Source organism: Ambystoma mexicanum, chromosome 8 (genome assembly GCF_040938575.1).
Source record: "Ambystoma mexicanum isolate Mex_15411 chromosome 8, UKY_AmexF1_1, whole genome shotgun sequence".
In the NCBI taxonomy this organism is placed as follows: domain Eukaryota; kingdom Metazoa; phylum Chordata; class Amphibia; order Caudata; family Ambystomatidae; genus Ambystoma; species Ambystoma mexicanum.
The window spans coordinates 749,764,875-749,777,480 of record NC_090929.1 but is presented as its reverse complement, the minus strand read 5'-3'; the positions used below and the strand labels follow the sequence as shown (position 1 = coordinate 749,777,480).

Here is a 12,606-nt window from a genome sequence, read left to right as displayed (position 1 = left end):
CTGAGACGACTCCCCATCAAAGTGTCCTTGCCTGTTATCCGTTTGATGCTTATATTTAAGTTGGTGATCATGTATCAGGGAGTGACCCTATTGTTTCATTCAGAATGTCAAGTATGAGGCCTAAAGGCACAGCACTCCAGAAAAAGGCGCCTTCAGTAGACAACAGGGCACCAGGAAGAGAACAAAGAATGCTAAGAAAAGAAGTCCAAGTTCTGTCAACAAAGACAGAACCTTTCCACATACCTCTCACCAGCGAGGACGCCAACTGGGGGCTGCACAGCAGTGTGGACATTCGCCTGAGGCTGAATGGAGAGAGTAGGAGAGCATAGACCTAGCCCCATCCTCCACCGAGCATAAATGCTGGGGAAATGCTGCAGACTCTATTCCATCGACATCATCATTATCATAACTTTATTCTGAACGAGCTATACAAGTACATCACAACACATAAATACATTCATTAAAAGAATATATAGCATACCATATAAAATTAAAACTGCGTACATATGAGAGAGCCGATAAGCCAACTACATATATATCGCTTTCTCAGCCTTAGTGCTATACAAATATAACTCTGTAGTGCGGTTAAGACTGCCAGCTCTGCGACAACTAATAGGTATTGTAGAGCCCACCTAATAGTTCTAATACCCGAATGTCCAAATGGGGGGAGGAAGAACCTCTGTCTAATCCTCCTATATAGTTATCATAGGGTCATAAAGTGTTTAGTGTCCTCCTCTACTTGTGGGCATTAAGGGCAAGCCAAGCTTTGGAGCAAAGTATGTATTCTCCAATTGGATACCTTGCCACTTGGCAGGAAGCCAAACCTAAAGTGAGTTATAAGTGACCTACCATTGCGAAAAGCATTCAGGTCCAAATAATCCATTCTTTGGCCTGGGATGGAAATAGTGGCATGCTTCTCATTCGCCTGCTTTTGGAGTTCGTTTTCCCTCCTCTATACGTCCCATATACATTTTAGTTTCTCACTGATCAGCCCAAGATCGTTTTTGGAGATGATACTCGGGTTCGTAAACAATTCTCCAGCGTCCACTTTCAACAGGGCCTTGAATACGTAGTGTAGCCAAGGGATCCTGTGTAGGGTCCCGGGGATCTTGACACAGGGACACTGCCAACTGCATATTTGCTTTGCTCTGTTGCTTTTGAAAGAAACATTACCTTCTCTCTGGACGGCCTGGTAACACCAGGCCACGAGGCTTGAGAAGCAGTGCACTGAAGCCTGATGCGCTAGTCACCCTTTGTGTCACCTGATTCATGTTTACAGAATGCATATATTGGGGTGATGAATATAACCGACTATTGAAAGGGAGATGAAACAGCTCTAAATGCTTTGCATTATCCATTTACATGCTACATGGCCAAGGGCCTCCTTTGAAGTTAGGCTTATGTTCATAAGAAAATACTGCAGGTCGAATTTGCCCCCTACGTTGGTGATATTTCTGAAAGTCTTCCCATTCGGAGTTGACCTCTAGCAAAGGTCATATTTTTAGAATATATTTGGAGTATTGCAGAAATACCACCTCCTCCGGTGGTCATATCGTTTTTTCAGCCATTGCCACCTTCAATGTGGCGCCCTTCTCCAGCGCACTGCTTTCTCAGCAAGGTCTGTTAATACAGTATTCTAAGGAAGTTCTTGGTTATCTTTTATCAAGTCACAAAGTTCTGACAATGGGATTTTCCACTTTTCGTTCTCTCTCCTGTTTTGTTCTCTTATTCTCTTGTTTCTTGAGCTTTTTCTTTTCTCTTGTGGCTCTTTTCTTCCTTTCTTGTTATACAAACGTCAAAGTCTCTCTTGACTCAATGTCCAAGTTTTATATTGGTTAGGACAACCAACGTGGTTGTAATTACAATTCTCACTCTTCTTAAGTATTTCCAACATTTGATCGCTATTAGCCAGAGTACTCCAGAGATACTTCTTACTTTTCTCAAAGACTTGGGTGTCACTGGGATGAGTATGAGTAGTCCATTGATGAACCTCATACTTCTTACAAACTTGTGCCTCGCTGGGATGAGTGTGAGTAGCCCAGTTATGATCCTTACTCTTCTTACAAACTTGTGCTTCACTGGGATGAGTGTGAGTAGCCCAGTGATGGTGCTCACTCTTCTTAAAAACTTGTGCTTCACTGGGATGAGTGTGAGTAGCCCAGTGATGATGCTCACTCTTCTTACAAACTTGTGCCTCCTTGGGACGAGTATGAGTGATGATTCTCACTCTTATAAACTTGTACTTCACTGGTACGAGTGTAAGTATCCCAATGATGAGTCTCACTCTTCTTACACACAGTATGAGTATTCCAGACATTATTTTCAGTCTCCTCCCTGGTCTCCCGCACTCTTCGTTACCTTTTTGCATGAGGGAATGCGTCACCAGATCCATAGTTTGGATCGGGCTCTCTCCTCTACTGGTCAGGATGGTGTCTTCACTCGTGGTTGTGCCGGCACACTCCGTGTTGCCCCTCGATCAGTGGTCTCAGCGTCCTGGCGATACTCTCTTGTACCTTCGGTCACGCTGTCTCTGCTTTCCAGGTCCATCCTGAAACCCTGTTCAACTCCTTTGGCTTCCTGCAGCCTGGCTCTCCTATACTGCAACTCGTACAGTTGCGCACACCAGCTTCCTTTCGGCATGAGAACTGCAGTTCCCTGGTTCCTTCACCTCTGCCTCCGCAGCTGCTTTCGATCTCCCGGACTGCTCGCTTCCTCGTGTCTCTTCCTCCCAGATTTATGGCGCTTTGCTGGAACTTCCCCGGTGTAGCGTTAAAGTCCTTCTTCTGTGTTTAACTTGCACTCAATATTACTCCGGTGGTTTCCTTCATCTCATTACTGCATGTGTAATTCTCTTCAGATTTTCTCAGTGGTGCAATCTGGCAAAAACAAATATCCACTGCTCCTTCATATCTTCTGACCACATGGTTTTTTAAGATTGATTTATAGGTGGTTTGGGTAGCGAGTTCCTCCTCGGAACGGGAGTCCTTGTCCCCAAGGGGGGAGACTCTCCCGGTGTGGCCCCGCTTACCTCTACCTCTAGGGAGTGTATTGCATAGTGTGCTCACCTGTCTAACCTCACAGGATAAGGCTCCCCCTGGGGAGAAGTGACAGACTCCCACGATGTATTTCACAATGCTCCCTGCTTTCCAAGAGGACAAATAGTGGATATCAAGAAGGACATACTGATTCCCCAGTAAACAGACTGCCAAACCCCAAACAATTTGATATACCAAAAGCTCTTTTAAAGCTAGAGAACAACATACCGTGTACACAGGATTCTGCTTATATGATGAGAGGCATATTACACAAGGAGTGTTCTCCCAGCAGTCTGTGCTAACTCGGGCCTTCCAAAGTAGGCCTAGTTGCGCAACTGTGTTCAGTGTGTGCTTTGTATGTGATACCTCTGATCTCCTAAAATGATCGAATTAAATATACTCAAAAGTGCTGTTCACATTTTTTATTTGTATTTCCTGAGAGGTCAGATAGTGGCTAGACCCCACAGTGGTAACATTTAAAGGAAGCAGAACTCAAGATGAATGCAAACCTAGCAATGGCAGAATGAAAAGCAGAAAACCTTACAGTGGTCAAATTGAAAGTGACATAACCTGAAATGGATGCAAACCTCACAGTGGTAAAATAATTAAATGCTGCAAAATTCCAGGGCAACAGGGCTCAAAATGCATGCATAACTCACAGTGGTAAAAAAAACCAGCAGAAGATGAAATGGCTGCAAGCTTCAAAGTGGTAAAATTCCAAGTGGAAGAAAATTGAAATGGATGCAAACCTCAAACTGGTCAAATTTCTTGTGGCAAAATTTAACATCAGCTGAACTCAAAATGGATGCAAACTCAACAGTGGTAAAATCCAAAGCAGCAGAACTTAAAATAGATGCAAGCCTCAAAGTGGTAAAATTCAAAGTAGCAGAGCTTAAAATTGATGCAAGCCTAACAGTGGTAAAATTCAAAGTACCAGAAAATGTATGCAAACCACACAGTGGTACAATTCAAAATGGCAAAATTCAAAGCAGCAGAACAGAACTGAACATGGATGCAAACCTCACAGTGCCAACATTCAAAGCAGCAGCACTGAAAATGGATGCAAACCACACAGTGGCAATATTCAAGCTGCAAAGGTTCCAAATGGTGGGACTTCACAATAACAGGTTTCCAAATTGTAGAATCATGCGTGGTGACAAACTTTGTGAGTATGTTGCGTTGTCCCTGACCTTGGTTTCAGTGGTCCTTTGGGTCACCGGCGGGGCCACAGTGCAGGACTGGGTGCCTGTTGAACAGGCAAAGAGGGAATTGCCCTTATCCTCTGCCCTTCACTGGCTGCCCGGCTAAGGCTGCCCAGGGGCAATGGAAGATAACCTGGCTTTTGGGTCATGTGGTCCGTGAGGCAGCTAATCCTGGGTTAGTAGGAGGGAGGAGAGGAGGGGATGCGAGCCAAGAGGGCATAGGAGGTGGAAGGGGAGAGATGAGCGCTGGATTTTAAATTACTGAAAGTGGAGAGGGCAGCTCTCAGAGCGAGTGGCACCCTTCGCAAAACACAAAGGCCAAGCACCAGCTGCAAAGCACATATTACCATGTTCCGCTTTCCTCTGTAATGAAAGAGTCTCATTGGTAGTGGTAGAGGGCCTAGTCCTGGGTTTGGCTTCTGGGTCACGTGAGCCAAATATGACCATAATTAATTAATTGTCTTTTGATATTTAAATGTGTAAAGGTTTATACTAAAACACATACAATCAAATAAATAAAATAAATATGACCATATTCACATGCTGCTCTAGGCAGGCGGCCATCTTCGCTTCCTTAGTAGAGGCCTCTCGCAGGTGTTGGAGAAAATATGTCCACAAGATTTCCTATCCCAGGGCGGTATTATGATGTTAGATTGAATTCTTGCAGCAGAGGCATCCATCTTTCTCTCTGCCATGGTGGTCGTAGTGAGGACTCATTGAAGCTCTGGATGTGTCTGCACGCCACATCATGGCAATTGCCTCTGTCTCTAACTGTGTGTAGCACGTTTCAGGTGGTGTTGGTGCCCTACTCACGAAGACCACTAGAATTACTACTTCTGCTGATGCTCGTTGGGCAAGTATTGCACCCAGTCTATGGGGGCTTGCATACATGACTAGGTCTGTGCTGAGTTTGGGGCCAAAATAGGAAATGTTTGCGTCATCAGCTAGCGCATTATTAGTGTTATTGAAAGCTGTGGCTTGGAGTTCACCCCATTCCACATTGCTGATGGTTTGGTGAGATTTTCGAGGAGTTGTGTGGGTGTTGTGAGATTGGCGATGAACATTCAGCAGTAGTTTGCCCTTCCTAGGAAGCTCTGAAATTCTGTTTAATCCGGCCAGGCTTGGGCAGCTTTTATATATTTAACCCTTTGCAGGTCTACTGAGGCCCTTCTTTCTAAAAGGTGAAGTCGAAGAATTCCAGCCGTTCTTTGTGCAACTAGCACATACTGTTATTCAGAGTGAGTCCTTTTTGTTTCAGTCTCTGCAAGAAGGTTAGCAATCGGTGGTGGTATTCAATCAGGGTCTTGGTGAATATTAGTATGTCATCACTCAGTTGATGATACTGGGAAATCTTGGCTTTGCCTCCACAAATAGTGTCCTGGAACACCACTGGCACAGAGAAGATGTCGAAAGGCATTTGTATTGGTGCAGGCCTATTTGGGATAAGACCTTGACTATATAATGCAAGTTCTTGTGTAAGGGAATCGAGTGAAAAACAGCTGTCCAATATTGTTTCAAAAAATGCTTGTTCACATGGATTTCAGCGAGGAAGTCATCCAGTATTGTGTCGGGAGCTTTTCCTACATGGCTGCTTGGTTGGGTAGACACATGTCCACACAAATGCATACCTGGTTGGTCTTTTTTGGCTTCCTTGCCACGATGATGAGTGACACCTGCTAGCGCTTTCGATGATACCTGCCCCTTCCATCTTGCACAATTCTTCTTCCACCTGAGGGGGCAAGTGGAACGGTAAATGTTGGTGCTTCAGGGCAATGGGTTGGACTGTGCTGTCGATGTTATGTTGTACCATGTGGGAGCGCAGGTAACCAATACACAGCTCGTCAAACTCCTCCAAGAGCACCTTGATTTCCTCTTTGTGCAAACTAAAATCAAAGTGAAAAAGTTCTAGATCCTTAGTTATGTCACAGCTAAGAAGTGTGGTCTTGTCGGCCAGTGTGACATAACATTTGCTCTCCACCACTACATCCTTGTTAAAGTTGTCTTGGCCACTCTTTCCAGTGGGATGGGGGTATCACCTCTCATGCGCATAAAACTTGACTTTCGTGGGCCATGGCTTCAAAAGTTGGACTATGCACTGCTCATTGCATTCATAAATGGCCCGTGTCAATCAGTGCGGGCATGCGAGTCCTGGACACAAGAATCTTGCATTTTGATAGACTGTGCAATTTCAAGCTTCAGCTGAGCTTGGGTATCAGGAACACAGCATGATCATCCTCTTAGTCATCCGGGACAGGTTACTGTGTTGCATTTACTTGACAGACGCATGGCTGTGTCAGCTGTCGGGGTCAGGATGGTAGTGCATGGTGGCCAGCATGGCACACTCTCACAAAGTGATTTAGCCTACCACACTTGTATATTCCCCTCCTCTCACAAGGCAGAAACCTGTGTGAAGGGTTTTCGGCCACCACAATAGTCATGCCATTCGGTAGCATTGTGTGGAGCATTGGCACCTATGCCTTTCAGAGCTCGGTGTTCTTTCCTTTCCCCAATTCTCTTCCACAGTTCTCTTTTGGACATGGCTTGAACTTGCGTTACACCCAAGTGTTGGAAGTCCCCCGCCATTTTCTCTACTCTGCTCTCGGTTAGCTTGTGAGAGTGACCTAGCTGCTGAATTCTTTGGAAGGAGAGGCTGGAGTATCACAGTATCTGTCTCCTCAGTTTGTTTGAAAAACATCCCTGGATGAGTTGGATGTGTACCTCATCCATTCCTCTGCTAGGGTGAAGGTAAGTGCTTGTTGTTGCAACATTGCGTGAAAGGCGTTGATGAGTTCATGCGCTGTTTGGCGTAGTAGGTACCTCTCGAAATTGCCCTTGGCTTGTGGATTAAAGTAGTTAACTACAGCTGTTTTCACTGCAGCATAGGTGTTGCCCTAGGGTGCCAGCATCTTAAAGATCTTATGGACCCTCATCCCTGAGTAGATAAACATTGCAGATTTGCTGGCCTCGTCATCATTTTCTTTAGGAGTGCTGAAATACAGTTATAAAGGCTCAACGCAGAGTGCCCATTTTGGGTTTAGGCTGGATGGCATGCATAGGGTTGAGAACTCCAGAAAAGGTATTTGTAAGTATCCAGGTCTGTTCAGGGTTCTGGACTGGGTGGGGGGATGAGGGGTACATCCTTTTCTTTACTGTCCCCCATACAGCCCTCGTTGCCAGTCATTGGATCCTACCTTGCCGATCTTCCTGGGCCTGGTGGGACAACCTGGCGGTAGATTAGGCATCCACATGGGTGAATGCTGTTGCCATGACTTTAGTGAAGCTGGTAGGGCAACCCTAGATGCTGAGGGCCAGCAGCAACAGGGGGTGTGAGTCCTCACAGGGAAAGGTTGTCTTAAGAACAATAACTGCACACTGGACACTGCTTATGACCACCACTTTAGGCTGCTGCACTTATGCACCCGGACTCCGTTTATTGAGCGCAGTGATGCCTCCCTGCGTCACTGCCTAATGGTGTGCATGTCAGCGCACCATCTGCACTACAACTCTACAACACCACACTGCCCTTGAGGAAATCAGAGGATTTTTACCCCACAGGTTTTCCTTTTCCTATGCCACCCGCCATGGAGCTGTTCTCTAAACACTGATGGGATGGTGTCTGCAAGAGACTGACCAGACCTTTCCTCTTGAAGGTGGGTGAGAAATACAGAGATAAGACCCGTCGCTGACAGTAGGTGGATAAACAAAACATTTAAAGGAAAATGTGCACTAGACACAATTTTGTCCATATGAAATTTATTACAGATGCATAATAGTAAAAAAGGCACCAGTGTTTTGGGGTATGCTGTGTGAAGTACACATTTGGTATTTTTGCATTCATATATTTTGGGGGGATTTTGTCAAGAATCAATTTTCCTAGTTGATTTGTTTTTTTCTCGAATTTCCATTTTCTTTTCCTGTTCTTTTATGACATGGTTCCCTTCCATTATCTATCTCAGATGGCCACTTTACTTTTGAGCCATTTGAAATGCGTTGCGAAATTCATTTTCATCATGAGGGAGATTTTTTCCTTTCCATTAGTTTAATCAAAGTGTTTTGAACTTATATAATTGCCCTCTGCAGCCCTATACCATGTACAAGACAATAGCTGGCTATTGGTAAATGCTCCACCAATGAACAAAAACTGAAAATAGTCCCACTTTCAGGATATAGTTTGTGAACCATCAGTATTGTTACAAAGGCTAGGATAAGACAGCAGGCACTACAATGCTCTATGACACGTTTGAACCTTTTATTTGTTTTTATTTTCAGGAGAAAACAAGACTTTATATCATCTTTAGATGTAAATTGGATAGTCAAGTAAACACTGAAGTTGAATTCAATCTAACTAACCTACCATCCTGTCGAATTCCAGCAACCCTGGAAAATGAGTACACCATTTCACTGGATGCTCCTGGTGAGTAAGGCATGGTTTTTATATTCACATTACTAGCTAGTACGGTCATACAATGACATGTATCTTATACAAATCTAACACATGCAATTACCTTTACATAAACATTAGAGGGCAGATTTATTGAATCCTAAAAATAAGGTCAGAGCATCAGATAATACGGCACCGGACATTCTTAGATTTATCACCACTTGCAATGATGGCCCATTAACATCAGAAAACCCACGAATAAACATTGGCACATGTTAAAACGGGACAAAGGTATAAAACACCACATAGACGATGATGCTCCGATGACATTTAGAAACGCAGTGTCCTTACGATCTATGGTAGTTCCAAGCCTTATTGAATCCAAAAAAGTAACATCGGGAATCATTTGACTTACTGAAAAACAAGTTGGCTTTACGAAATGTCTCAAATGTAAATCCTGTAAGTATGGCAGGAATTTTCAACAATATAAGAATCCACGCACTGGATGCACTGTATTTACTTCCCTTTGACTGCAATCTGTGGTACACAAGAAGTGTTAAACATGATGTTAAAATGAGGGTCTTGCGACATATTAGAGATATAAAGACCACCCTTCAAACCCTTCGAGGAAGTGCATCAAGATGACATTTCCTCACAAAAATATTTTGGAATTGTCTCCATATCCGCAAAGATACAAGGTTGTAACGTAGAAACAAGATGCAGGCAATCAGAGACAAGCTATATCATTGATTATGATACAAAACCCCCAATGGTCATAACAAAGATGAAGAATTATATGTATCTAATGGTGAGTAACATATTGTGTAGAGATGAAGATAAGTGGTATTTTCCCTTCTGAACTATAAGCACCCGTTTGTGTTTTTATTTTTTTATTTATTTGTTTTCTTCTGTTAGTCTAAGTCTGTGAATATATAAAGGTATGACTACTGAAGTACAAATGTGATTATAACACACAGGCCGAAAGCACATAGTTTTGGGATCAGTGCAGGATTTCTCTATGCCTTGCGGTTTACACTTCTTTTTACTTTTCACATACACGGATTGGTATTTCACGGATGGGGGATTGTATCTGAGGCAACATACAGACTAGCAAGTTTTGTTATCACTGAATGTACTTTCTCTTGAATGTAGACAATTACCCGTATAGGGTCATACTATTTTTACAGTGTGGGGGAGTTTTATTGTGTACTTGTACATATGCATTTGCACTTTATTCTTAGCAGATATATGTGGTTATAGGTATTTAGTGGTTATTAGGCCAGACAAGATTGCATAAGGTGGCTATTTTTAAATAGTATTTGCATTTTATCATCTTATGAGTATTTTACTAATGTACTTTTTAACCTGTTTGATATAATATATGCTCATGCACTTTCACTTTACTTTGAATTTGCATGCCTTTTTCCCACAGATATGTGAACTATATAGGTATCACATCCACAGCAGGAAATAGACAGATGGTAAAGAATCATATGTAGTGGCCTACGTGAGGGACGATCTTTGCAATGCACTAGCACTTTCTTATGTTATCAATCATGATGTTTTGATCACAGCTCATATGATCGTTTGCTGGTATATATATTGTCATGACCCGGCGAAATTGCCCCTTCTGGACTTCATGGTCATTGTCATGAAGGGCTTGTACTCCTCCTTCTTCCTCCCAACATGGCCGTACCAAGCTCTGTGCTACGCACTAACTTTCACGTCGTGGCACGTACTATAAATTGGTCACGCCCCTGCGGGTCCGCGCGTCTCAACACTATCTTCGGTAGTGACCCGACATGTGCTTACTCTCTACTTTGATTTCCTTTGATCCTCTTACTTCCTTCCTTGCCTTTATCCTGTTCCTGGATTCCCCCCCCTTCTTACTCGTTGTTCGCTAATCCTGGATACCCTGGAACCACGAACTTCCCGGAACTCTGAACGCGTCCTGCAACCTGACGAGGCTCGGACGAGCCTATTCAAGACCCGAATCATCCACAGGAAGAGTCCTGCGGCCGAACAAGGGAGATCCCGATCACAGGTGAGACGGGGGGAGATTTACGACAGTTTGAGACGCCAAACGATCAATACGGATTCTACCATGGAGAATGCTATTCAGGACCTGATGCGCGGAATGCAAGAACTTTCCACAGAAATGCAGAATTTAAAAGCCGAGAATGCGGCGCTAAAACAGCTTGTCTTGTCACGTGACTCCGCGAACAAGGACAGCGTATTATTGGGAGGAGTGGTTGATAAATACGACGGTTCAACAAAGACCTTACGTGGATTCCTGGATTCTTGTTTGGTACATTTTACTTTCAAGCCCTACTATTTCTCAACTCCTAGGGCTAAGGTGGGCTTCATAATATCGCATCTGTCCGGTAATGCCCGTACATGGGCCACTCCTTTACTCAATTCAGGGGATGCTCTCCTGGATGATTATGAAGGCTTCATAGCGGAACTCAAGACCATGTTCGAACGTCCAGAGCTGGTCCACGGTGCTCAAGAGAAGTTACTCGACTTCCAACAAGGATCCCAAGACATGTTGACCTATGTTACCAGATTCAAACAGCTAGCCAAAGAGGCGGACTGGCCCCTGGAAGCCAGTTTTACCTTATTTCGCAGAGGTCTAAATGAAGAGATTAAGGACGAATTAGCCAGAGTGGCACGTCCTAGTTCATTCCAGGCCCTCCTGGACTTGTCTATGCAAATAGACTTCAGAATCCAAGAAAGAAAGACCGAAAAGAAAAAGAATAAAGTCTCAATTCAAAGAAACTCCCCAGAGAATACTACAAGGACCGAATCTGCCAAGAATTTGAGCACTGATTCTGAACCCATGCAACTTGGAGCCTTTCGTGGACCAATTTCCCCGCAGGAAAGGTTAAGAAGGATACACACAGGCTTATGTATGTATTGTGCCTCAGATAAACATCTAGTTAAAGTGTCATCTGGCTCCTCCCCGACACTCGGGAAACGCCAGCTCCCGATCCTAAATGGAGCAAGGTTTCGGGAGAGCGATGTTTGCTCCACATCAATTCCATCCTTGAACTCTCCTGGACAAAACAAATTGGTGATATTACAGGCCTTTTTATCGCCATCCAAGGACAAGGTCTACCCCATACTGGCCTTGGTGGATTGCGGAGCAATGGGAGCCTTCATTGATCAAGATTGGGTAAGAAGTCATAACATTCCATATGAGGCAAGAAGTTTTTCACAGCCAGTGGAAGCAATTGACGGAAGACCTCTTTCCTCAGGACCCATAAGTCTGCAAACAAGGGAGATTCATCTTTCCATAAATCATCATCAAGAAAGGATTGTGTTTGACATTATAAAATCAGCCCATTACCCCTTGGTCTGGGCATGCCCTGGTTACAAAGGCACAATCCATATATTAACTGGACGGCCGGATCCTTATTCCTGGGCTCGGAGTTCTGTATGAACCATTGTTTAAACCTGGATACCTCAGTCACAGTTCCTATAAGTCTACCAAGGTGTCCAGAGACACCACTCATGGTTTCCAATATTGTACAAGTTCCAGAGATCTATCAAGGGTATGCTGATGTATTCTCTACTGCCATTGTTCAAGCCTTACCTCCACATAGACCCAAAGACTGTGCCATAGATACTGAACCCTCAGCAGTGATTCCCTTTGGCAGGATGTTTATCCTTTCAGAACCCGAAAAGAGAGCCCTCCGGGAATACCTAGACACTAATCTTGAGAACGGCACCATAAAACCTTCAAAATCACCAGCTGGTGCTTCATTGTTCTTTGTTCCAAAAAAGGATACTAAAGAGCTCAGACCTTGCCTGGACTATCGGGGCCTAAATTAATACACCCTGAAAGACAGATACCCTCTACCCCTGATCTCGGATATCCTTGAAGCTGTGAGAGGTGCAGTGATATTCACGAAACTGGATCTCCGAGGTGCTTACCATTTGATCCGTATCCGGGAAGGAGGCGAATGGAAAACAGCCTTTAGAACAC

General features: G+C 44.0%; 1 protein-coding gene across 3 annotated transcripts in view; it reads left to right on the top strand.

Moving 5' to 3' along the window:
• Positions 1–12,606, top strand: part of PIK3AP1 (phosphoinositide-3-kinase adaptor protein 1) — a 1,287,206-nt gene that overhangs the window by 469,108 nt on the left and 805,492 nt on the right. For all 3 annotated transcript variants that reach the window (XR_011268600.1, XM_069610572.1, XM_069610573.1), the window contains exon 4: positions 8,507–8,651. Coding sequence is in view for 2 of the 3 variants with exons in the window: in XM_069610572.1 (XP_069466673.1) it covers positions 8,507–8,651 (145 nt within the window). In the remaining variant the exon portion in view is untranslated. The remainder of the gene's footprint in view (positions 1–8,506; positions 8,652–12,606) is intronic.